The sequence below is a fragment of the Eulemur rufifrons genome, chromosome 8, assembly GCF_041146395.1.
Source record: "Eulemur rufifrons isolate Redbay chromosome 8, OSU_ERuf_1, whole genome shotgun sequence".
Taxonomy (NCBI): Eukaryota; Metazoa; Chordata; class Mammalia; order Primates; family Lemuridae; genus Eulemur; species Eulemur rufifrons.
Genome location: NC_090990.1, coordinates 26,387,455 through 26,413,302, shown reverse-complemented (window position 1 = coordinate 26,413,302; position 25,848 = coordinate 26,387,455). Strand labels below are relative to the sequence as shown.

At 42.5% G+C, this 25,848-nt stretch overlaps 1 protein-coding gene across 2 annotated transcripts; it reads left to right on the top strand.

Annotated features, from left to right (window-relative positions):
- The first annotated feature begins 2,544 nt into the window (after nucleotides 1-2,544).
- Nucleotides 2,545-25,361, top strand: GNL2 (G protein nucleolar 2). Of its 2 annotated transcripts, XM_069477698.1 has the most exons (16): nucleotides 2,545-2,724; nucleotides 4,302-4,386; nucleotides 5,320-5,414; nucleotides 7,035-7,174; nucleotides 9,833-10,017; nucleotides 12,875-12,941; nucleotides 13,873-14,031; nucleotides 14,586-14,699; nucleotides 18,324-18,452; nucleotides 19,181-19,285; nucleotides 20,060-20,218; nucleotides 20,434-20,547; nucleotides 22,798-23,252; nucleotides 23,770-23,852; nucleotides 24,457-24,545; nucleotides 25,169-25,361. In XM_069477698.1, exons 1-16 carry the CDS (start codon nucleotides 2,661-2,663, stop codon nucleotides 25,319-25,321), a joined length of 2,196 nt encoding a protein of 731 aa, XP_069333799.1. In that variant the 5' UTR covers nucleotides 2,545-2,660; the 3' UTR covers nucleotides 25,322-25,361. The 2 variants fall into 2 exon arrangements, with proteins under 2 accessions (XP_069333799.1, XP_069333800.1); XM_069477699.1 differs by lacking the exon at nucleotides 9,833-10,017.
- The last annotated feature ends 487 nt before the right edge of the window (nucleotides 25,362-25,848 follow it).

Genomic DNA, 25,848 nt, shown 5'->3' with positions numbered 1-25,848 from the left:
CAGTTTCTGCTAAGGTCTTCCCGTTCACACAAACCTGTGGTTACTAGGAGCAAGCTTCCAGGAGATGAGGTGCTAACCTTGGGTCTAAAAGAAAGCAAGCATCCCAGCTGCATGGTGGACCATGTCTGCAATGCTGGCATATACCATAACGCATACCATCATACTGCAATCTTTCCGGGTAGATTGTTAAGTCAGTTTCAAAGCTGAGGGACTATAGGCCTGTAAGTATGTCTTGTCTCCCCTGGTCACCATGACATCAGAAAGGAGAGTGAAAAATAGTTCTTGTATTACAATCGCAGCAAGCAGGGCAGGGAAACTAAACCAGTAATTTAAGCTTGACTTACCTTGATCAGGCTTATGATCTGCTGGTAGAACTGAAGCTGATGGTCGGGATCGGCAAATACTGTTGTAAAAGGATTGATGGGTCAGATTATAAAAACAGATGGAAAGTTTGTATGATAAATGCAAGCAGAGTATGAGAACAGGAGAGAAACAACTCACCATATCATCTGGGAAAATGAAACTCCTTGGCAAGACTTCACAACAGCCTGATTCAAAATTTCATAATGAAATTATGTCTCTGATCAAAGCCTGAATGAGCTCATGGGCTGATTTTTGCCATTCGTGTTTATTCTGGTTTGCACCAAGTTGAGGTATCAGAAACACATTAACCCAATCTTCTAGCTTACATTCTAGTTTCAGGGAAGCAGCCTCTGGGAGGAGGTGATTATAGCCTCGTTTTGGGGATCAAAGGGACAGTATGGGGTGCAAGGGGGCATCTGAGCATGAAGAGTTTTCTGACTAGCTTTGAGAGATTCCCTCAGGTACATGTCAGGGTCAGAGCGTTCCTAGCCAAAACCTGTTTAATCTCAGGATACATGCCCTTAGGGCAACAAAAGCGAAGCTCAAGGGAGAGAAGGTATGTCCAGCTCTCATCTGGGACATGGCCTGCTTTTGCTCTAGAATGTTTTTGGGTTTGTTCGTTTCAAACTCAGAGAAATAAAGACTCAATCATCCCTTCCTCAATTAGAGTACCTCACTTTATAAGAAGTTGTTTGTTTTTACTGAGTGAGCTACACTGCAGGAACCCACCCTTCCTCCTGCCTAACCATCTCTTCTCTGGTCTATCCTGAGGGCACAGTGATGGACACTTCCTGGCTGCTTGAGGTACCAAACAAGAAGGAGGGCTTCTTGGCTGAAACACTGGCATCTAGAGACGTTATTTTGACAGGTCTGGTAGCCATCCTTCACCGTCAGGGCAAGAGGCATTTCCATCTATTTATTCTTTCATTCCATGAATATGTGTTGGATCCTTACTTTGTTCAAGGCTTGAGGTCACAGCAGTGAGCAAACTTACAAGGTCCCTGCTCTCAAGAAGCTTACATTCTATGCTGGCACAGTGGTGCATGCCTATAGTCCCAGCTACTTGGGAGGATGAGGCGAGTTCAAGACTGCAGTGTGCTATCATCGCGCATGTGAATAGCCACTGCACTCCAGCCTGGGCAACATAGCGAGACCCTGTCTGTATTTTAAAAAGCAGCAGCAGCAGCTTACATTCTAGTTTTAGGGAAGCAGCCAATAAACTTGTAAACATGATAATTTCAGTTAGTAATAAATGCCACAAAGTAAATAAAACAGAATAATGTAACAATAATTGCAAAAAGGTGGGAGGTGGATGATTTAGACAGATTAGACAGAAAAGACTTCTCCCAGTAGGAAAGGTTGCCAGATAAAATACAAGACATACAATTAAATTTAAATTTCAGGTGAACAATGAATAATTTTTTAATATAACCATGTTCTAGGCAATATTTGGGACATACTTATCCTAAAGAAACGTATTCACTTTTTATCTGAATTCAGATTTATCTGGGTGTCCTGTATTCTTATTTGCTAATTCGTGCAGCCCTCCTAGTAGGTGATATTTGAGCTGAGAAGCGAATTACCAGAAGGAACCAGCGATGCAAAGATTTAGGGAAAGAGTGGTTCAGGCAGAGAGCACATCCAGTGTAAATGTCAGAATAACCAGAGGGAGGGAGGTACAAATGAGGTCAGATAAATAGGCAGGGACTAGATCACGGAATTCTGTAGGGATGGCAAAAAATTTGAATCTCTCTCTTTCCTCTCTCCCTCCCCTCCACCCCCATTCTAAGAATGATAAGCCATTGAAGTTTTAAGGAAGAGGGTGACACATTCTCATTGATATTTGGCTGCCGTGTGGTCGGCTACTTTTGGAAGGGCTCAGAGGACAAACTCAGAAGATAATTAAACTAAAGCTTGTGCCATAGGCCTGGGAAGAGGCTTCTGTATTTGGTGGTGGACCCAACTAGGCGCTCTGGGCTGCGCGTCCAGGGTAACTAGGCGGTTGCTATGGAGGGGCAGCTTGGCGGTTGCTAGGGCAGAAGAGGGCGGGGGCTTGGCGCAGGCTGGCGTCTAAGTGGTCGGGGCGGGGGCGGAGCCAGGAAGGTGACGGCCCTGCGCCGCGCGTTCGCAGGAAGTCGCGCCGGGACAGAGTTGGGCGCGAGCGGAAGTGACGTAGTTCTTGCACGCGTGGTCCGGCGTGGTTCACGCGGGTCACTTTGGCCGGGCCTGGGAAACTTTGAGCTCTTTCACCCGAGGTTAGCCGGACCTAGCGCTGCAGTCCCCGTGTCGTCGCCAAGATGGTGAAGCCCAAGTACAAAGGACGGAGCACCATCAACCCCTCCAAGGCCAGCACAAACCCGGGTACAGGCGGCGGGGCTTGTCGCGGGTGGAGCTTGGAGGAAGTACCGGGGAGAGCTCTGAGGAGGCCGAGAGGGAGGAGGGGCACCTGGGTGGCGTTGGTTGGCGAGTGACCTCGAGGGAGGTGGCTGTGGGGATGAGAAGGGAGAAGGAAAGCAACATTTGCGGTGGTTTCTTCACTGGGGGGTTCTGAGGAGGGCTGACACTTTGCACGACTGGCAGGCCAAGGTGTAGTCACCTGGTAACGTGAGCACTCAGGCCCGGCAGCCTTGGGTCGTCTCCAGTTGAGAGATTCAGAGAAAGATTAAAAATGGTGTAGGCCGACCCAGTGGGCCTCTCACACTTAACTACACTTGCCTGCCACCTTAGGTTTGACCACGTAAATGAGAACGGGATTGTGGATTTGGCCCTTGGAATCATCCCACTGCTGTAAAATGCATAGAAAATCCTACAGATAAATCAATATGATCGCGTCAATAAAGATATTCTTGGAGATGTATATAAGTTGGGATGAGGTTCCACCTACAGGATGAACAAGATAGCCTTTGAGGGAGTCCCTTCCATTCGGGTTTAGTTAATAAAACTTTGTTTTTAAATATGGTTTAGAGTTTTTGACGACTTTAATGTATGTTGACTGTTTTCCCTGGATTGATAATAAATCATTCAATTTAGGTAGACTGTAGTCTGAGAAGGTTGGCCCTGAAAAGTCCCTTAGAGATGACGATTTTTTAGGTGAAGAGAAGGAACCAAAACAGGGGAAGTGGCTTGTCATGGTTGGCACAGTCAGTGAGTAGCAGAGCCGCCAGTCGGGGGATTTCAGCCTGTTTTGTACTACATAACTTCAGGCACAGACAGGTGGTTTGAAGGGCTCCAAAAATGAGAAGCTAGGCTAGTGTTACCTTGCTTATTTGCCCTTCTCTTTCTCTTGGAGATGTAAGGCAAGAGTTGCTACCTAGTTAGCTGTTGATTAAACTAAAATCAAACATTAGGAAGTTAAGAAACTGACACGTTAAGAACACTTGTGTGTTTCTATATTTGTGTGTGTGTGTGCGTATATATTGTCTCCATGGTGCCTTGCATGTAGCAGGCACTCAGTATTTGTTAAACTGAGACATAGAGGTAGATGTCTTCGTGGTTAAGAGCACAGATGGTGATCGAATGCTTGTGTTCAAATTCTCACTCTGCCATTGGGTAGCTGTGTGATCTTGAGCAATGTGTCTCAGTTTCTCAGTCTGCAGCATTGGGATATTGTATCTCTATAGAATTATTGTATGACTTACATGAGGTGATGCCTGTTATGTGGCTAGCACAGTCATTGCTGTTATAATATTCAAAAATATTAGTTATAATCATTCTCAAATACAATCCTAGTGAAGATCAAAGATTGGGTCAGCTTTGTTATATCATGTAGCTTTTAGTAATAATAATTTTATTGGAGCAACATACAGAAAAAGTAGAGATTTTGTGGTGAGGTGGCAGCTTGTCTAGCTTGGGTGAGCTACTTAGCATATTTTAAGCAATGACCTTACTTGTACTTGTTGGTTATCAAATAGTGCACTGTCTCCTTCTGCTTTTTGTAGATCGAGTGCAGGGAGCAGGAGGCCAAAACATGAGGGACCGGGCCACAATCCGGCGCCTGAATATGTACAGGCAAAAGGAGCGCAGGTGAGCATTGGGTGCTACTATCCTACCCCCTTTCCTTCATGACCTTGACTTGTAGCTGAGACTGATTAAGGCTTTGATGTTCATGTCCCCACTTTCTCCAAATAGTAGTATATTTTCAAATATCATTTTATGTGAGTGTTGCTGTGACACACTGTTAATTTTTGGTTAAGGGCAAGAGTCACGGGTGGTTTCACAATACTCCACAAGTAGAGGTCGTGTTCCTCACGGCCCCAGCCTACATGAATGTCACATTAAACTCACAGGTAAATATCTGTCAGATGGAAATACAAACGGTATAGGACTATAGTTAAGAAAGACACCAGTAAACTTGTTTTTTAGTGCCAAACTTGAGATCACAACATTGTGGCACTTGGACACTCATCACAACTCTGAGTTCTGCTGAGGCAGCCTCTAGCACAGGAAGTTGCTGAGTGTGGCATTTTGCTTGCTGGTCTTAATTTGTTTGGTAATTAGATTCTTCATCTGTTCTAAAAGACGTGTCTGAAACCACACATCAGTGAACTTGATCTGCCTTAGTCACCTACTTTGCAGTTTGTTTTAGAATTTTGAGTTCCATCATAAATCACCCTCTACTTAAAAATTCATTTAAACCAGCCTTCAAATAATTACCAAAAAACTCAAGTATGTGACTTTTTAAAAAAAGTAAACAAACAGTAAACAGATTTTTAAACATCAGCATTATTTATTATTCCTCTAGCAGAAATCATTACGTGCTCTGTTGCAAGAGGTTAAATGGCTTGGGGCAATCTGTTTCAAATGTAGAAATACTTTTTTGTTTACTGGAATCTGTATTTCATGATCATTTAGAACCAGAGTAAAAAGTTCTTTTGATGGAAAGTGTATTCTGTAAACCAAACTTTGCTGTTGCCTTTCTTCTGTTGTCAACCAAAATCTGTTATTTCCTCAATTTAGGAACAGTCGTGGTAAAGTAATTAAGCCCCTGCAATATCAATCAACGGTGGCTTCTGGCACAGTGGCAAGAGTAGAGCCAAATATTAAATGGTTTGGTGAGTATTATCCCCTGTTACTTTGCTTTTCAAAATGTATGCTGTATGGGAAAGGCTAGAATGTTTAAATGTCTAACAGGCAGGAGTTTGTGGTGAGTGGAATTATCAAGGATTAGCTGAGAAAGGGATAAGAAATACTCTTAGTGGAGAAAGTGCTGAGAAAAGTAGTGGTGGTAGATTTCGTAAATAACTTCTTTTTTCTAAACTCATTTTGAAGTCTTAATAAATAACTTCTATGTGAAGAGCGCTCATCATTGTTAATTATAAGTGAACCCTCTTGAGCAGATAAGACCATCCTTGATGACTAGCATTCACAGACCTTGGGACTCTCATCTTAATCTCTGGTTGCCTAGAGAGATTACTGTTTGAGAGGTGGCCTTGCAGGTGTGTTTGTGTGTTTAGCTTGCAGGGTAAGTACATTAAGCTGAAGTTCCTCTGAAACACTTTTTCTTAATGGAGTTGTCTTTGAACTTGAGTGACAATGAAAGGATCTCATTTTTGGTCTTTCCAGGAGTGACGAGGGTATCTCTAATCACAGGGGGATCAGAGCTTCTTCCTTTGGAAACTTCCCCTTCTTTTCAATCTGGGCTTTCAGTTTTTCCTTAGCCTTTGGTGGATGTGTGGGCACTTCAGGTGGTCAGCCCCAGTGTTTGCCTGGCATTTGACCTCTGTGCTTGGGGGCAGATGGCAACTACCATTCAGTATCTTTTACACCTTTTGAGAAGATACCCGCTAAGAACTGCAACACAGAGAAATGTCCGAAGGAAACTATAGAGAGACATTTAGCATTGTGGCTGGGTATTGTGACTCCAGATCCAGACTGCCTAGGTCTGAATCCTAGTTCTGTCATTTACATGACAGTGGGCAAGTTATTAAGTCTGCTCATCGATTTTCTCATCTCTAAAATGAGAATAAAGGTAGACCGTATCTCATGGGACTGTTGTGGTAATCAAATGAGTAAATACATATACAGTGTGTAGAATAGTGCCTACAGTGAGTAGCAAATGGCGAGTATAAGCATTAACTGCTACCATCATCACAACCTTGATGTTTTGCATCTGTGCCGCAACATACTGTTTAATTGAATGCTTTCTTCATGATCTTTCACTTACAAGGTGTCGTGGTGTTGCAGGCCTGCATCTTGTTCCTTTGCATGCATTCATTAGTTAATTTAATAGTCCTTTCAAACCGTTATAACCCTAAAAATTGTAACTATGACTCGAGTGTGTATGTTTCAAGATTCTCTGTTTATACTGACTGATCAGCTATGATCAGCTCCAAATTTGTCTATCAGATCTAGCAGGAAGTCGGACATTTGTCGGATCTCAGTTGCATTCAGTGCTGTTTATTTTTCGGTTGGAAAACTATTGAAACCCTTTGTGTGTCTGGGTTGGTAGAATAGTTCATAGTGTATGAGTGCAGAAAAGGCAGTTTTTTTGTTTGTTTGGTTTTTTCTCCCCTCTTTTAAGTTTGAAAACAGCTACAAGGGATAGATGTATCAGGTGCTTGGGTGAGTGAGGGTAATTTAAAAGCTTGCCTTTCACTGTGTCAGTGGAAGATGGATGCAGAAGTAAAACCAAGTTATTTATTAAATGGCAACGTTCTTTGTTTCTAAAACAGGAAACACACGTGTGATTAAGCAGTCATCATTACAAAAATTTCAAGAAGAAATGGATACAGTTATGAAGGATCCATACAAAGTTGTCATGAAGCAAAGCAAGTTACCAATGTCTCTTCTCCATGATCGAATCCAGCCTCATGTAAGATGTAGGATATCTCCGGTGATGGAATTTCTTGGGCAAATTCCATGCAGATCCCTCTTTGACATATTTGTCTTTTGTTTTTCCTTAGAAAATAGTGACTTTAATATAGCAGTGATGAACTCTCTGGGACTTCTCTTTTCACCTTTGTCAGAGGTCTTACCTTCAATATGAATCACATTTTATCAGGGAGGTACAGTGGTATAGTGGATCTAAGCACTGATTTTGGAGTGAGACCTGAATTTTAATCCTTGCTCTACCCTTTCCTATGCTTTAGTTAGGTTTCTCCATGAGCTTTAACTTCTCATAGTCACAGTATAGATAATCCACCTCCTTGAGTGATTGGATACAGATGAAATGTCTGTAAAGCACTTGACCTGTAGTGAGCACGTAGCATACCTCCTCGGAAGACCTAAATACGTAATAGCTATTGGTAATATTATTTTTTATTATACATTTATTTTGGTAGGCAAACTTGTTTTAAGTGGTAATTCCATTAAACTTTGGGGAAATGTAGAATTAGGATTGAGTTGGTAGAACTTTGGTGTTGTGTACTTCTAGCTTTTGTGAGATCCTTGGAGATTTCTTCTCAGTTGAAGGAAAGGGTGCTCTTCACATTGGTTGTTGGTTGCTGAAGTTTGAAGTACAGTAAGGATTCAGCCTGGCTTGAGTGGAATGAGTTGCACACAGAACAAAGAAGTGGCCTAATGTTTGCCTGCACGCTTTTACTTGCATTGAATAATAATTCCCAGAAATGTAGCCAGGACATAAGCTTCAGTTCCAGTATAAGGAGGGGAGGGAAACATTGACATGCATACGTGGATTAAACAGTTCAAAGAAAAGTGTTTACTTGCAGAACAAAATAAAACCAAGGCCTGGTTATTGCCTCAGGTTTTGTCAATTATGTTTTGTTTTATGATGGACTAGAAGAATGGCAGCTATTAGTGGAGTGACTGTTTTCTTTCAGGGAAACACATGAGTGTAATTCATGAACCACAGACAAGTTGCTCATTTCCCTTGTTCTCTTTGTCTATTCTCCCTAAAGCTATCTTTTAACCAACTTTTGAATCCTGTTTACGGGAAGGACAGAGAGGTTCTATTACGGATTTATTGCTTTGTTCCCTGTTCTAGTGTTCACTGCTTCTAAAATTCAGTGTTTAAATATCTGACTTGTAGAATGAAGGATCTGCAGTTGGAGCAGTCAGCTTCTATTTTGATGCAGAAAGGTACCCAGCATGGTTGATGAGTTTTCTGCTTTGGCCTTGAAAAACCTTACCTATTTTATTTTAATGTGATATCTTCTTGTTATACATTCTAATTCTGAGATTATTCTGCACATTGGAATCAAATCAGATATGCTTTTAACTTTTGCACATTCTTCTATGTGTGTATTGGAATTCTTATATTTCTGTAGCAATGCAGTAAAAATACCGTAAGTTATTTTGCATGTACTCTATTATATGCTGAATTATACTGACTAATGTGTAGGTTTATAGACATAAAGGCTTTTGTATACTATACTTTATAGGTTATGTGAGAGACTTTCAGGGATAATTTTGATCACACTTGATTTTACCCAGTGACATTAGAACCTATTTTCCATGTAAAATGCGATTCTTCTGTTTGGAGATGCCCCTGGTGGAGGGTGTAGTGACTAAAACTAAACTAAGTGATGGGACAGGGAATCTGAGAAAATGCTAAAAGTTTAAGGATCTTTAAAAGTTGGAAGCAGAGATCTGTTAAAGTTCAGAATCCATAGGGGGTTGCTCCGGCATCCCCACAGCTTTTAGTAGGGGGAGCTTATTCTGAGGGGAAAAGGAAGTTTTTTTTGGGGTTTTTTTTTTTTTTTTAAAGGATATTATCTACGGCCTGTTAACATTCTGTTACGTGGTAGATCCTAACTCAAGCTTTGACTTTTATCCTGCTTCAAAAATTCCTGTGTCTATAACTTCTTTACAGGCACATCAAGTTCTAGTTAGTATCAGGTTCCTTTTTTATCACATCTAAACTATTATTTTGGACTTTTGCTAGATGTTTTTCATCTGAAGACTTTCCATGTGTGTTTAATAAAAACGTTACCTAAATTAGGGAAAATGTTATCTGAAACTAAAATGCATCTTACAAAACAAGCAATTCCTTTTAGCCATGAAAGAAATTAACTTCCAAGAAAAAGTTGGCATTTATAGTTGGTTTAAAAAAAACACTCACAAATTTGAGTATGATTGTCCTTGACAAAATCTGTGAATTTGGCGAATTTTATGCACTTGTTTGAAAGCTCAAAAAATGGCAGAAAAGATAAGTTAATTTTCATCATTGTAGCCTTAATTACATTTGACTAAAGTTTATGATAAATGAAATAAAGGAGAGCTTTTGGCAAGTCTTACACAACTATTCATATTTGCTTTGATTATTTGTATTACTTTTGTATTTCTCCAAGGAAGCTTACAGAACTTCAGAATAGGGGAACAAGTGCTTGTTGTGCTATTTAAAAAAGGATTGCTGATTTGAAACCAGACTGAATCCATGTTCTTGTGGATTTTGGTACGGGCTGAGCTTTGGAAAGATAGAATCAGAAAGTCTTTTCCAGGTAGGTTTTTAACTTTATGCTTTTTCTCTGTGCTTTCCTTAGTTTTACCTGTAATTTTCCTTTCTCTTTAGAACTCGAAGGTGCACATTCTTGATACTGAAAGTTTTGAAACTACATTTGGCCCTAAGTCACAGAGGAAGCGACCAAACTTATTTGCAAGTGATATGCAGTCTCTTCTAGAAAATGCTGAAATGTCCACTGAGAGCTATGACCGGAACAAAGATCGAGATTTGGTCACTGAAGACACTGGTGTGAGGTACAGTTTTGAGGTTCATGTAGATCTTGTCATTTGCTCTTCTGTAACAAAACATTTTCCTTAAACTTTTTTTTGCCTGTGTGAAGCTCAGTAGCTTTAAATCGTAGATGGAGAGTTATCCTCTTCCCTCAGACTAGAAATGTTGGTGAAATTGGGGCCAAACTGAAGATACTTTAAGGTGGCTTGATTGCCACATGTCTCTCTCCATCCCCAACATAAAAATAGATGACGTTTTCTTCTTCAATATCATAGCAGTATATCCTGTCATAGACAAATTAAAAAATATAGTTAAGTTGGAAAATGCAACAAGATAAAAATAACTCATCCATGACATACGTTAAGCATTGTTAACACCTTCCTTAACTGGAGGTCTCTGGACCACTGGGGAGTTCATGGACGGCCTTTGAGGTTTCTGTGACCCTCTGAAGATAATATGGGAAATTTATGAACCTGCTTAAAGGTGGTGGGGTTTTGTTGTTTTTATTTTTGTTTTTGTATTGTTTGGGGGTGGAGGAGGAGAGGAAGGATCCATAATTTTCATCATATTCTCGTAGGGATCCATACCCAAAAGAAGGTTAAGAATCAGTCACTGATATATATCACTGATATATATCCCTCTAGATAGTTTCCCTTTTTTTTTTTTTTTTTTTTTTAAAGGAGACAGGGCCTCATTCTGCTGCCCAGGCGTAGCAGTGCAATTGTAGCTCATTGTAACCTCCAACTTCTGGGCTCAGGGCTCAGGCGATCCTCCCTCATCAGCCTCTGGAGCTAGGACTACAGGTACAAGCCAACAAGCCTGGCTAATTTTTTAAAATTGTTTTGTAGAGGTGAAGTCTCACTGTATTGCCAGCACTTTGGGAGGCTGAGGCAAGAGGAACGCTTGAGGCCAGGAGTTTGAGCCCAGCCTGGGCAACATAGTGAGACCCCATCTCTAAAAAAAATTTAAAAATTAGCTGGATCTGGTGGTACATGCCTGTAGTCCCAGCCACTGGGAGGCTGAGGTGGGAGGATCATTTCAGACCAGGAATTTGAGGCTGCAGTGAGCTATAATCATACCACTGCACTCCAGCCTGAGTGACAGAATGAGACCTTGTCTCCAAAAAAAAAAAGCCTTATCAGAAAAATGTTACTTACCTTACATGAGATCTATGGAGTGTAGATTGTAATTCAGGTCTTGTCAATTCCATTTCATAATTCTCTGTGACTATTGTCTAATTAGTCATGCTTTTTTTTTTTTTTTATTTTATTTTATTTTATTTTTTTTTTTGAGACAGAGTCTCACTCTGTTGCCCAGGCTAGAGTGAGTGCCGTGGCGTCAGCCTAGCTCACAGCAACCTCAAACTCCTGAACTCAAGCGATCCTCCTGTCTCAGCCTCCCGAGTAGCTGGGACTACAGGCATGCGCCACCATGCCCGGCTAATTTTTTCTATATATATTTTTAGCTGTCCATATAATTTCTTTCTATTTTTAGTAGAGATGGGGTCTCGCTCTTGCTCAGGCTGGTCTCGAACTCCTGAGCTCAAACGATCCGCCCACCTCGGCCTCCCAGAGTGCTAGGATTACAGGCGTGAGCCACCGCGCCCGGCCTAGTTTATTTTTTTTTATTAGGTAGAACATACATAAATTTACTATTTTATTTTATTTTATTTTATTTATTTTTTGAGACACAGTCTCTGTTGCCCGGGCTAGAGTGTCAGCCTAGCTCACAGCAACCTCAAACTCCTGGGCTTAAGCGATCCTACTGCCTCAGCCTCCCAAGTAGCTGGGACTACAGGCATGTGCCACCATGCCCAGCTAATTTTTTCCATATATATTTTTAGTTGGCCAGATAATTTCTTTCTATTTTTAGTAGAGATGGGGTCTCGCTCTTGTTCAGGCTGGTCTTGAACTCGACCTCGAGCGATCCACCCGCCTCGGCCTCCCAGAGTGCTAGGATTATAGACGTGAGCCACCGCGCCCGGCCCTACTGTTTTATTTTGTTTTATTTTATTTTTTGTTTTTGAGACAGAGTCTCACTCTGTTGCCTGGGCTAGTGCCATGGCATCAGCCTAGCTCACAGCAACCTGAAACTCCTGGGTTCAAGTGATCCTCTTGCCTCAGCCTCCCAAGTAGCTGGGTCTACAGGCACATGCCACCAAACCTGGCTAATTTTTTCTATTTTTAGTAGAGATGGATCTTGCTCTTGCTCAGGCTGGTGTCAAACTCCTGAGCTCAAGCCATCCTCCCGCCTCGGCCTCAGCTAGGATTACATGTGTGAGCCACCGCACCCCGCCTTAATTTACTATTTTAATCATTTTTAAGTGTACGGTTCAGTGGCACTAAGTGCATTTACATTGTTGTGCAACATCACCACTGTCTACCTCCAGAACTTTTTCACCCCAAACTGAAACTCTGCACCTATTCAACACTGAGTCTCCATTCCCCGTCTCCTCCCCAGCCCCTGGTAACCACCGTGCTACTTTCTGTCTCTTGTGGGTGTGACTGGTCTAGGTACCTCACATCAGTGGAATCACACAATAATTTTCCTTTTGTGTCTGGCATAATGTTCTCGGGTTCATCATGGTGTAGCCTGTGTCAGAATTTCCTTCTTTGTTTATTTATTTATCTATTTTCTTACTCGATTTTTCTTCTTTTTTAAAGCTGAATAATATTTCATTGTATGTATATGCCACATTGTGTTTATCCATTCGCCTGTTGATGGACATTTGAGTACAGTCACTTTTTAAATTCAGTTTGTTTTCGGTCCATCTCCGACTGGGTTTGATAACCTTTCCTTTTGTACATGGACTTTTCCCTGAAGCAGCCTTTTAATCTTGACAGTGTTTCAGTTGCTCATTTTGGGTGCTTTCTTATTTAGAAATGAAGCCCAAGAAGAGATATATAAAAAGGGACAGTCCAAAAGAATATGGGGTGAGCTCTACAAGGTAAGACTCTTAAATTCTCTTTCGTTGAGTGATTCCTTTGGCTTTCATGATTTTATATGAGAATATTAGTTTTGATATATGGAAGCTCTGTCGGGTAAAGTACAGACTCCGCTGCCTGTTCCATCTTCTTCCCCCACCCCAAAGAAATTAGGATTGACGTAGCCATGCATGATGTATTACCATTGTTTTAGATAACTGGCTTTTTGAAATTACTTGTAAAAGAGTAACAGCTACCTTTTATACACTCATACATTACCTGTCAATATTTCTTTAGATTACCTGCTAAAGTGATAATCCTATTTAAATTTGTCATACCTGGTTAGAGCCACATGTGAAGTTTTAAGCTATTTAGTCCACCCATCTCCTTTTATAGGTGAGGACATATGTCTAGAAAGGTTTAACACCTTACCTAGCTTACCCAGCTCATTACTGGAAGAGGCTTTGCATATTGTGATTCTTGATCCAGTGGTCTTTAACTGGCTGGTTTTATGCACACACAGTAATAATAATCTTGGGAAGAAAGACCTTTAAGCATAGTCACATAATTAAACAGTAACATAATTGGAAGCTAGTACATAAAGGCAAACTACATTTTTACGTTTTCTATGAAATATGTAAAACCTATAACAATAGAAACTTATGGAAGTCTAAGGAGTAAATGATTCAGTTCAGTAATCCATGGTAGTTATGAAATAAGATGGGCTTCATCCAAGCTTGTTTTCCTGTTTGAAATTTTGCAAATTCAAATACCCACAGGATGAAAAACCTTTTGTATTCTAATCTTTGGGCATTGAGATTGGCTACAATCTACTCTCCCCACAACTGTTTTGAAATTATCTCTAAATATTCTTATTTTTTCCAGATTCCCTTAAATGTCATCTCTCTTGTGTTTGTCCTGTAGCAAATCATTTTTGCCTCTTTAAATTTGCAGGTGATAGATTCATCAGATGTTGTAGTTCAAGTTCTTGATGCTAGAGATCCAATGGGTACTCGTTCCCCTCACATTGAGACTTACTTGAAAAAGGAAAAACCCTGGAAACACCTCATTTTTGTTCTTAACAAATGTGACCTTGTTCCAACCTGGGCAACAGTAAGTACAGCTACTAATACAAAACAGTCTGTCAAGGCCACTCAACTTGTATAGACTTTGAAGTATCTGTTAATAAATCAGTTTTATGGTTTTTAGGATAACATGTTGCACTTTTGAGATTGCTTGTAGTCATTGGGGTGTTCTCATTGAAAACAAAACTTAAATGTGCTTCATTGCTAATGGGCAGAGGCACCTTTTATCCTCTGGCAGTTTGTAATCCTCTGGCGGGACAGCTGCAGTGTCCCCACACAATGAAGACTGTGCCCCTTCAGAAGGAGACAGTTGCCGCCACCACTGGCCTGCTTCGTATTATGGTCCATTAACTGTGCTTAGTAGCAATGAAGGCATTTTGGGAATATTGTTTTGCATTTATAAGACAAGACAAAGCATTAACTGTCACACTTGAAAAAAACATCTCAAAGAAATATAGCTAACATTTTCCTTAGACAACAGTGTATTTGGAACACAATCCTGTAATTCCAGCTCTGATTTCTTCCACGTATTGTAAATAAACAAGCTACGATTTACCAGCATGCCTCTTTCTCTCCCTTTAGAAACGATGGGTTGCTGTTCTCTCGCAGGATTACCCAACACTTGCTTTCCATGCAAGTCTCACCAACCCCTTTGGCAAAGGGGCATTCATTCAGCTGCTGCGGCAGTTTGGAAAGGTACGGAGACCTGATCTGTTTCTCCTGACATTGCGTAGCTGTGAGTTTGTGTAAGAATCTCGCTTGCCACAGGGTGACAAAGTTACCAGCTTCGCTTCCCTCATCTTGGTGTGTTTTCTAGAGATGTAAAACTCACAGAGCCTGTAGATTAGAAGGGATTCTGAAGTGTGTCCTTGCTCAACCTTTGCCCCCATCCCTGACCAGCGTCGCCTCCCTTTCTGCCACATCCTTGGCACCTTATGGTCCAGCCTCTGCTCGAGGATGGACCTCCTCCCCCGTCTCTTTGTTCTCTACCCTGGGCTTTCAGGGCTTGCCCTGCTTCCTCTGCCTTCAGGGCCTGTGCAGTTTCTGTCTCCTGGCTGTGCAGGACCTTGGCAAAACTCAAGCCTCAGATCTCTGGTCCGATGTCAGTTCCTCAGGGAATCCCTGAAACCGCATCACCTTATCAGATGTTCTCACAGCTTCATGCTCTATCCCTGTCATTTTGAATTTGTGTATTTGATTAATACACAACAAAAGACACACGTCTCCTGTTCACCCTTCCCCACTTCCAGGAGTGAACACTTCCAATCCTTAGTTGTTATTTCTGTTATTTTCCTTCACATTTTGGTGCAGGCTTATGATGTTATTTCTTGATCTCCCCCCAGCACACCTCCGCAGTTTTACATGCTTATTAATTCCTGCTATAGAAAACGAGGATTCAGTTTCTCACAGCCGTCCCCCTCGCCACACACACATACTTTCCTCTGTCTATTTTCCCTGTTTTTTTAGGCAACAATGTTGGGTTACATTATTATTCATTCGGTGTTTATGTTATGACTGTAAAGTATTAGTTGCACCTGATCCACACGGTGTGCTATGACTGTAATTCCTTTCTGATAGAAGCCTTAATTCCTCTGGTATTACTTCGATGTGTTTTATTTGGTTCTGTCACTAATGTGCCCCCAAATTCTCTGGTAGAGTGGGCACATTCAGGATGTCCAGGCACAGCATGTTGTTCCCTTCGGTGGCTAGCCTCTGTCCCCCGAGTCGGGACTGGCTGCCCTCCAGGCCTGCTGCAGCATCCTGTTTCTGGGATTTTCTTTCACCATCACCCTGAGAATTCTAATGGCTGTTTCCCTGAATTGGATTCCTTGTTAATTGGATCCCTTTTCTTTTCTTTTTTTTCCTGGTTTATTCCTGCCTTTTGATGGAACGTATTTTCCAAAAGTTTCTTTCTTTTTTTTTTTTTTGTTGAGACAGAGTCTCACTTTGTTGCCCAGGCTAGAGTGAGTGCCGTGGTGTCAGCTTAGCTCACAGCAACCTCAGACTCCTGGGCTTAAGCGATCCTACTGCCTCAGCCTCCCGAGTAGCTGGGACTACAGGCATGCGCCACTATGCTCGGCTAATTTTTTCTATATAGATTTTTAGTTGTCCATATAATGTCTTTCTATTTTTAGTAGAGACGGGGTCTCGCTCTTGCTCAGGCTGGTCTCGAACTCCTGACCTCGAGCAATCCACCCGCCTCGGCCTCCCAGAGTGCTAGGATTACAGGTGTGAGCCACCGCGCCCGGCCAACCAAAAGTTTCTTGAGAAGGGTGATTAGAAAGAATGTTTTCTGAGATACCTTGTGTTCCGAAAATATCTTTATTCTACCCTCATACCTTTTCTTCTCAGAATGTTGAAGGCACCACTGCATTGTCTCCTGACTTCTGAGAGATCTCAGGCCGTTCAGACTCTTAATCTTTTGTGGCTATGATCTTTTCTTAACATTCCTCTTGTTCTAAAGTGTCACAGTGATGTGCCTCAGTGGGTCTTTTACTGTTTAGCAAGCTAGGCATTTCTGGGGACTTCCAGCCTGATATTGTCTTACATTATTTCTTTGACATTTCCTATCTCCCTCTATTGTCTGCATTCTTGTTTAGAAATTTCGTTTTCTCTCCTGGTCGAAATCTTTAATTTTCTTGTCATTATTTTGGTATATATAACATTTTGCTCTATTTTCTGGGCCATTCCCTTGACTTGATCAGTGAGATGTTCTATCACAGAATTTATTTTGTGTTTCACTTTTAATTTTTAATTTCTGAGAGCTTTTGTTTAACTCTTGATTTGCCGCACCCTCTTTGATGTCTTATTTCACAGATGCAATGTCTTCTCTGTCTCTCTGAGATTATTAATAATAGTGATGTTTTGGAATTTTCCTATCTGCCTATGTTGATTCTGTTCCCTCCAGGTTTCCATTAGAGTCACACTTCAAATGTCTGGTTATTCTTCCTTCTCCATCCATATTTTAGAGTAAGGCACTGAAATGTGATAGAATTTTTTGTTGTTGCATGGGGTGGGCTTGTCGACTGATGAACTTCACTGTAGGGTGATTGGCTAGGAACCCAACTATTTTGTTGGAGGGCACCCTATAGATGTCACTGTCTGTGGGTCTTTTTTCTTGGGCTTGTTAGTTTCCCCAGAAAAGAATCTTCCAGTCTCCAGCCCTGGGGGTGTATAAGCCTGGCTGCCAGGGTTCTGGGTACTCAGTGGGAATAGGGGGTTGGGGGCCTCACTATTCAATATTTAGACTGCTAATTAATCACTCTGGGAATACTTGCCTTTAGCTGCTGTTATCTCTAAATCTAGGATCACTTTCAGGTCTGAAAATTAAAGATATATTCAGACATGTAGGAATTCCAAAAAATCTTTATTTCCTAAGGCTCTGGGCTGCTTCTGGGGTAGAGAAGTTTTGTGCCCATGCTGAGTGAGGAGAGTGTGGAGGGGTGTGGCTGCTCCAGAGACTTCTACAAAGTCCCCTTGTCTTATGCCTGGGGCATCTACTATCAATTCCTGGGGCTTTCTGTGATTACTGGCATCATTACTGCTGGATTTTTTAGTTTTTCTATCTTTGCAACCACCTAGCTTTTATATTTTAGGGTGAGCCAGGTTAGATACTACTTTTTAGTGTCCAGTATTTTATTTAACATAATGTTACTTTTCATTGTCTCATCTCCACCTTATTGTTTGGTTTTATGTGCTTGGTTCTATTGGGTTAAAAGTGTTAATGCCCATGCTTGTCATTCTCGTGGAGTTTGGGAGGGAGGGTGGTTGGCATTTTCAATCAGAAGGCGCCATCCATGCACTGGCCTCTTCTGGATAACAGGCTGAGCTCTGTCTCCTTGAGACTTTCACTCAGTAGTCTAACTTTCGAGGCTGCCCTTTTTCATTTGTTGTTTATTTTTGGCAGTGAAAATGCAAAACATATTGTGCAGAGAAAAGGAGAGTTGGGTCATGGGACTTTCAGTTGGTAAATCTGTTAAAATTTTCTTTCCTGAAGACATTTTATCAGTGTATTGTTCTAAGTTGATGACTAATGAGCTTTTTCTTCCCATGTTTCTTGACCTACATACTTTTAAACTTAAAACATTGAAGGATAATTTCACATAGATGATTGAGGAAATGACTCACCTCTGATTTATTAATAAGCATATGTATCCAGCTCACGCAGATTACGTAGGTTGTGTGTGTGTCAAGGCTTCAGATCAAGTTGTGTCAAGAGTTTTGCACTGTAGTCTTGATATTAGCAAATTAACACATCCTGCTTGTCCAAAGGGATATTCACAATTGCATGTATGTGGTATGTATTCTCCTTTTCAACAGTTACACACTGACAAGAAGCAGATCAGTGTCGGGTTCATTGGCTATCCAAATGTTGGCAAGAGCTCTGTGATAAACACATTGCGTTCCAAGAAAGTTTGCAACGTGGCCCCCATTGCAGGTGAAACGAAGGTATGTCTGGCTCAGGGGGGTGTTACTTCTGCATATTTTATTTCCACGGAGGGTGATTGTTTAAGACATGGAGATTTCTAGCTGCTTCTCTTGAAGGCAGACCTCTATTGAGAGTTTAGGTTCTCCATGTAATAGTTTGGAACATACCAGAGTTGTTTCTGCCCACTTTGATAAGACTGAGAATACTTTGTATGCCACTGTGTGGCTTTGGTGTGATTTGGTTAATGTGATTCATATTTAAGTCTGTTTTAAATTGTCACTCCAACATTTTACTTTGGTAAAACAAAACAAACCCAAGAAAATTTGAAGCCTGGGTTGAGAACGAAAACTCAACCTTCGGGTAGGTTCTGAGAGTTGGGGTCACATTCTAGAACACACAGTCTTTGAGGAACAGCATGGTTCTGCTTAAAGGCAAAGAGGCTAAGCAGTACTGCACTTCCAGTAGTACTTTTAAAACTCGGGGAAAGGTTCATTGAGTATTATTGCACAATACTAGGTGGCAATCCTGTCTCTGCGTTATTTTTACTCTTAGCTGATGGAAACTACAGTTTATGTTTAGTGGCAGTGTCTCATGCATGGCACAGATAGAGGAGAGAGTTAGTAGCTTGGTTACTTTCCTTTGACTCTCCCTTCCCTCTTATTTAACTTCATACGTGAGCATAAGGGGTTTGTGAAATTAGACTCCTAGTATTTGACACAGGACATCGCTGACTTTTTTCTGTCTTCAGGTCTGGCAGTATATTACCTTGATGCGTCGGATATTCTTGATTGACTGCCCAGGTGTGGTTTACCCCTCTGAGGACTCCGAGACAGACATCGTGCTAAAAGGAGTTGTGAGTATTTGGTCCTAACGGGCTGCTTATGTTTTGGGGAGAGTGTTTTGTGGGGAACCCTGGATACCTTTGCTTTTTACTCATTCAGAAGGCAGTCTGGGGTCAGCCTGTCTGACCAAACTTTAGGAACATGACACTAAACAGGGCGGCTTCTCAATGTAAGCCTGTTTGAGTAGTTAGTGGAACCGTGGGCATATCTGGTCAATATCATCCCACAAAAGAGTTCATAGTTTACACACAGGATCCAAAGGGAAGCAGGGCCTGTTTATGTTTAGTGTTAATTCATCTTTGTGAGTTTATGGGTTGAGTCATTTTGGAACCCAGTCATTTCCTCACTTGTTTCTGAATATGACTGAGAACGTTATATGGTTCCACTTAACCTTAACCGTACTTCTGGCTTTACATCCTCGACACATTCCTCTCCTTTCTTAAACTATTCCATTCTTTCTGTTTCCTGGGATTGGCAGGCTTTTAACCATTTCTGCAAGTGAGTAACAGGAAGCATTCCAAGTTTAAACTGCTTGCGGAAGCCACACCGTTAGTTTGTGGTGAGCTATGATTAAGGCTGAGTTCGGGGCTTCGTGGCTGTGGTCAGCCATCAGTGGTGCTCCCTGCAGCTGACCGTGCCTAGCCACCTCGGAGACAGGCTCCTACCAGGCTCCACTTGCCTCGCGATGTTGAAATCTGTTTTCAAATAGTGTCATAAAGAACACAGGGAACTTCACTACTGCCACAGCAAACTTCATAAGCAGGAGATTTCGTATTAACATTTAGGTTCAAGTGGAAAAAATTAAGACTCCCGAAGACCACATTGGTGCTGTACTTGAACGAGCAAAGCCAGAATATATCAGCAAGACATACAAGATTGATTCTTGGGAGAATGCCGAGGACTTTCTTGAGAAGCTAGCTTTCCGGACGGGGAAGTTACTAAAGGTGAGCCAGGGTTTGTGCGAGTGTAGACTGGTACATAGCGCAGGCGTGTGTGTGTATGTGATGTGGACCTTTTTTTGTATGCATTGTGTGAGCATTCAGAATGGTATGCTCATTGTCCCATAGAGGGTGGTGAACTGGGATAAGTGAAGTGACCTCAAAGTGGGAGGTGGTTTTGCTCATTGAATTTAATTGGGAATCTTTCTGTGACATTTCAGGGAGGAGAGCCTGACTTGCAGACCGTGGGTAAGATGGTTCTCAATGACTGGCAGAGGGGCCGGATTCCTTTCTTTGTCAAGCCGCCCGATGCAGAGCCACCTGCGGCCCCCCAGGTAAAAACAGTGGCCCACCTCTTGGAAAGCATGGTTCCTCTAGATGGGGTGCAGCTTTTGGCTGCCTCCCTTTATGGAGCAGCTTTTGCTGTGTGGCAGGTATTTGGACTGCAGTGTCTCTCATTCCAGTGTACCAATGCCATGGCCTTGTTGGGGGGTGCATTTGGTGTCTAATAAATAGATGTTTGAGAGAAGAATAAGCTTAGATACCAGTCTGTAGGGCCTTGGAAAGAGAGGGCTCATTAAACGTAAGTGATCTTCTGATACACATGTGTTGTCTCAAGCTCGAGGAACAGAATCATTGCCAAAGTTCATTTGTTTAACAAACATTTATTGGCACCAGCCATATGCCAGGCACAGAGAACATAGGAATGAATAACTGCCCTCCCCCTCGAGAAGCTCGTGATTGGTGGGAGAGGAGAGTGATATGGTCAGTATTCGGGGAAAGAAGTCTTGGGTTTGGGGTCTCTGGCTGTGTCAAGAGGCTTCCCTACTGTCCTGGTTCCCACACCCTGCAGTGCACTGCCACAAGGCTCAACATCAGTGCTTCGCTTTTCTGTTTCTAGGACCTTTTTGAGAACTCAGCCAGTTATCTTGAAGAGGTGTCTTCACATTTTGCTTCTGTGCTCATCTTGTTGGGTCGTACAGCTCTAGCTGCTTCTTACCTGAACTCGATTCCCAGAGATGCAGGTGTAGCTCAATGTTCCCAGAATGTATTCTCCGGCGTTTTAAAATTAGCATGCCTGAAACTGATGTTAATCAACCTTCTCCCCTCTCTGCCAAAACCACCAAACAAAACAGTTCCTCTCCCTCTTCTTTGTATTAAGTTATTCATTCGTTGGTACACTTACATACTGAGTGCTGAATGAACTCACATCTCCTCTGTGCCAGGTACTCTTCTGGGTACTGGAGGTGCTTCAGTGAGAAGCAGACGAGGCCCTGCCCTCCAGCACTTATGTTCTAGTGGGGCAATGTGTGATTTTTTCCTGACACCAAGTATGTGTCTTTTTCCCACATTGATTCTACAATTCTTTGACACCAGCTAAGTGTCTAACAATTAGATTCGATTCTGACACAAACTCCCAGAGTTAGCACAGACCCCAAAGGTTAAGGCCTCAGTCCCACATGCCTGCCCTCACTTGAGATGCCAGCTGCAGGCTACCCACACTTAGGCCCGGCTGACAATAAATTTAGGGGTTCTGGGGCTGATAATTTGCTAGAATGACTCAGAGGACACAGAGAAGTGCATTACTTACGATTATAGTTTATTATAAAGGATAAAGCTCAGGAACAGCCAATGGGAGAGAAGCACAGGCAAGGAAGAGGTACAGAGCTTCATGCTTTCTCAGGGCAGGCCACCGCCCAGCACATTGATGTGTTCACCAACCCAGCAGTTCTTGGAACCCCAGCATGTAGGGTTTTTATGGAGGTTTCATTACATAGACATGACTGATTAAATCTGTCGCGTTTGGTGACTGGACTCAATCTTCAGCCCCTCACCTCTCCCCAGAGATCAGAGGTGGGGCTGAAAGCTCCAACCCTCCAATCAAGCGCTTGGTCTTTTGGTGACCATTGCCCCATCCTGAAGCTATCTGGGGGCCCCACCATGAGTCACCATATTGGTATAAACCCTGGTGTGGTGCTGAGGGACTTGTTGTGAATAACAAAAGACACCCCATCACTCAGGAAATTCCTGGGGCTTCAGGAGCTCTGTAACAGGAACTGGGGACAAAGACCAAACATATATATTATATCACAGGGAAACATAAATGTACAATGCTAGGAAGTACTGTGAGGGGTTTGAGGAAGACACAGGAGTACGTTTGTGTAAGGGGTGGTCAAGAAAGGGCTCTGAGGAAGTGGCATTTTAGCAGAACCCAACGAAAGGAGGCAGGAGCCATGCAGATGTCTTGGGAGAATGTTCCAGGCAAAGGGAGCAGCGCATCCAAAGCACCTGAGGCAGGAGTGTGCTTGACATGTCCGAGTACTGACGGAAGTCACTGTGGCTTGAATGCAGTGGGCAGGGGAGGGTGGCATGATGGGAAGCTGTTGGGGGGTTTTGAGTTAAAGAGCAGTTGGGTCTGAGGATCATTCTGGATGCCTGTGTGTCTCTATCGCTGCTGTCTTGTGACCCTGCGTGGAAACACTGGAATTATCTTCAATCCTTCTTCCATATCTAGTTTAGAAATTCAGTTTTCATTTTCTGATTCCATTTTTCTTCCCTACCTCCACCCCTTTTGGCCTCAATAGCTTCCACCATCCTCGTCTTTGGAAGTTGCCACAGAAACCACCAAGAACAATCCAGAAGAGGAAGTGGCAGACACTGTAGGTGAACAGGTAGAATCTGTCACTGAGAAAGAAAAACAAGAAGACAGTCACTGTGATGCTAACTCTGAGATGCAACAGATTCTTGCACGGGTTCGGCAGAACTTTGGCAAAATCAACGTCGTGCCTCAGTTTTCTGGGGATGACCTGGTTCCTGTGGAGATGTCAGATCTGGAGGAAGAGCTTGAGAGCTTTTCTGCTGAAGAGGAGGAGGAGGAACAACAGCAACAAGAAGACAGTGAGGAAGAATCTTACCAGGAATCCCAGGAAGGTTATGTGGAAAACAACACCAAAGCAGTTATTAAAGCCCTCGATGAAAAGATTGCTAAATATCAGAAGTTTTTAGACAAAGCCAAAGCTAAAAAGTTTTCAGCAGTCAGGTAGTATTTTCATCTACAAATTGTACTTTGTTCCTTTCCCAGAAACTTGCCGTGGCTATTAGAGCAGTATATTTATGGGGGTGGGTGGTTATTGCAATTTTTTTTTGTGGGTTCTATTTTACTTTGTTTTTCTTTGGTTTCTCTGAGATGGGGTCTTTCTATGTTGCCCAGGGTGGCCTTAAACTCCTGGGCTCAAGGGATCCTCCTGCCTCAACCTCCTGAGTAGCTGGGACTACAGGCGCATGCCACCATGCCTGGCTGTTACTGTCATTTTTTAAAAGTGATTTGTAAATTTTGTAAAATTTAGCTGCCTGAAGTATGAGAACCTTAGTTGTCCAGTCTTTTAGAAATGCCCAGGGAGCTGCAAAAACTGCTGGCTGTTCACTTCTTCCACTGGTGATGACTACATAAATAAGGAGTGGGGTGTCTTTCTGTGAGTTTGTTGCAGGTTTCCAGGTCATGTGACTTGGCAGTTGAGTGGAATGTTGTACAGCTTCATTGCTTTGTTCTGTTTCAGAATATGCAAGGGGCTGAGTGAAAAGGTATTTAGAAAACCTGAAGAACAAAGAAAAACATCTGAAGAAGATGTAGATGATACAGGTGAAAATAAATTATTTAAATCGTTTAGATATGATTTGTATCTTTTTTTCTGATTTGCATCTGTAGAACTTTGGGAAGCCTAAGTTTAATCTCCAGATTATCTCTCGTACAGCCATCCACACAGGTCCTTATGGTATCTGGCAGACTACAGATTGCCTTGCTCCCACATACTATTTATCATATAAATTGGATCATCCCCTTTTCATTGTGCACATTTCTTAGGATTAAAATGGCAGTTCAGGAAACTTCTTTAAAAGGGAACATTATTAACCTTAGAATCTAAGGGTGAGTCTGCAGCCAAATGAGGACCCGTGGCTCACACATTTACATGTTTATTCTTTACTCCCGTTTGCTGTCAGCGTCCATGTTGGGAGTGTGTTTGGGGGCTTCCTGCCTAAGCCTGCTTTAGTCTGCACCCTGCTCACCAGCTCCGTCCACACTGGCCTTTCTCCTCCTCCTCCTCCTCCTCCCAACACATCAAGCTCGTTCCCACCATGTTGGGTTCACAGACAAATTTTGATAGAAAATTCCTGGGCTTTTTTCTTTCTTTCTTTTTTTAAATTCCTATTTTTTTTGTATGTGTTTGTGTATTATTTGTATCCAGCACCTACCAGAAAGGGAAGGAAGCGGAAGGCACAGAGGGAAGAAGAACAACGTTCAGATAAAACCCGCAGGACGCTCACATCTAAGGAAGTGAGTATTTTGGGTCTTAAATATGGCCCAGGTAGAGAAAGTAGAGAGAAGTCCATTTCTCAAGACCCACTGTTTCTGAAACAAAGGGTCCAGAGCTTAATGCCAGGATCCCCAGTCCTCAGTGACCTGGTTGAGGTCAGAAATGGGGTTAAGAGGTGGCCTGCTAGGTCAAGGTCCTTGAGTCCATGTCTTGGGTTTTAGGAGTTTCCAGTCACTGTTCTCAAGCCTGTGGCCTCAGGGAAGTGACACACAATGAGCAGAGCAGGTTAGGAAGACAAATCTCAATCTCTGGGAAGGACAGCTTGGGAGACGAGCTGTTCAGAGCTAGGGCGGGCTCTCTGGGCAGGGGCACAGTTCATTATCAGCAGTGCTCAGCCTTACTGCAGGGGACCACTTGTACAGAAAGGATTCGAGCACCAGATGAGGGTGGGCCCAAATGAGAGTCTGTAACTTGGAGTCCTCACAGGTCACAGAGGTGACCCCTGCCTCGTTAGCACCACTTCCAGTGGCTGTGGAGGCAGCACGGGCAGTGGTGTGCAGAGATGAGGCTCCTGTCCTAGGACTTTCAGTGTTTGATTTCAAAGTTTCTCTCCCCTCTCCCTTTATTTTGCCATTTTTTACAGAGGAGGCGAGCAGTGCGGCAGCAGCAATCCAAAAAAGTGGGTGTGCGCTACTACGAGACACACAATGTGAAAAACAGGAACAGGAACAAAAAGAAGACCAGTGACTCAGAGGGACAGAAAAACAAACAGAAAAAATTCAGACATAAGCAGTAACGTTTACAAAGTTGTTTATTAAATTATACAAAAATATGCAATTAGAAATTGTGTTCATTTTCTTCCCACAGGCTGGCATTTCTAAGGCCATATTGCATTTGTTCTGAGGTCTGACAGTTGAAGCCATTCACCAGCGCTGGTGAAGATTAAAGCCCCCTCACCCTTAAAGATTTCAGTGATCGCGTCCATTGGCACTTGAGGTGCTTGGATTAGCCCTCTTAGTCCCCCCAGAGAGTAACCTTGTCATGAAAACGTCTGACAGAAATAGGGGATGAGGTCTACAAAATGGAAAGTGTGGTGTTTCTCTTGTGCTGGTAATTAGCAAATTGGAACAGAAGGTACAAAACTGTCAAAAGAAGAAAATCTCAAGGATGGTTGTGTACACGGCCTGGGCCTTAATATTTGAAGCAAAGGCAGCAGCAACTTCTGTCCCTCATTGAGTCTGAAGTGGACCCACTTAGGACATATGTGCATTACTGTCTTAGAGCCCTGGAACTGGCAGATCTCAGTGGACAGAGTTCTTTCCC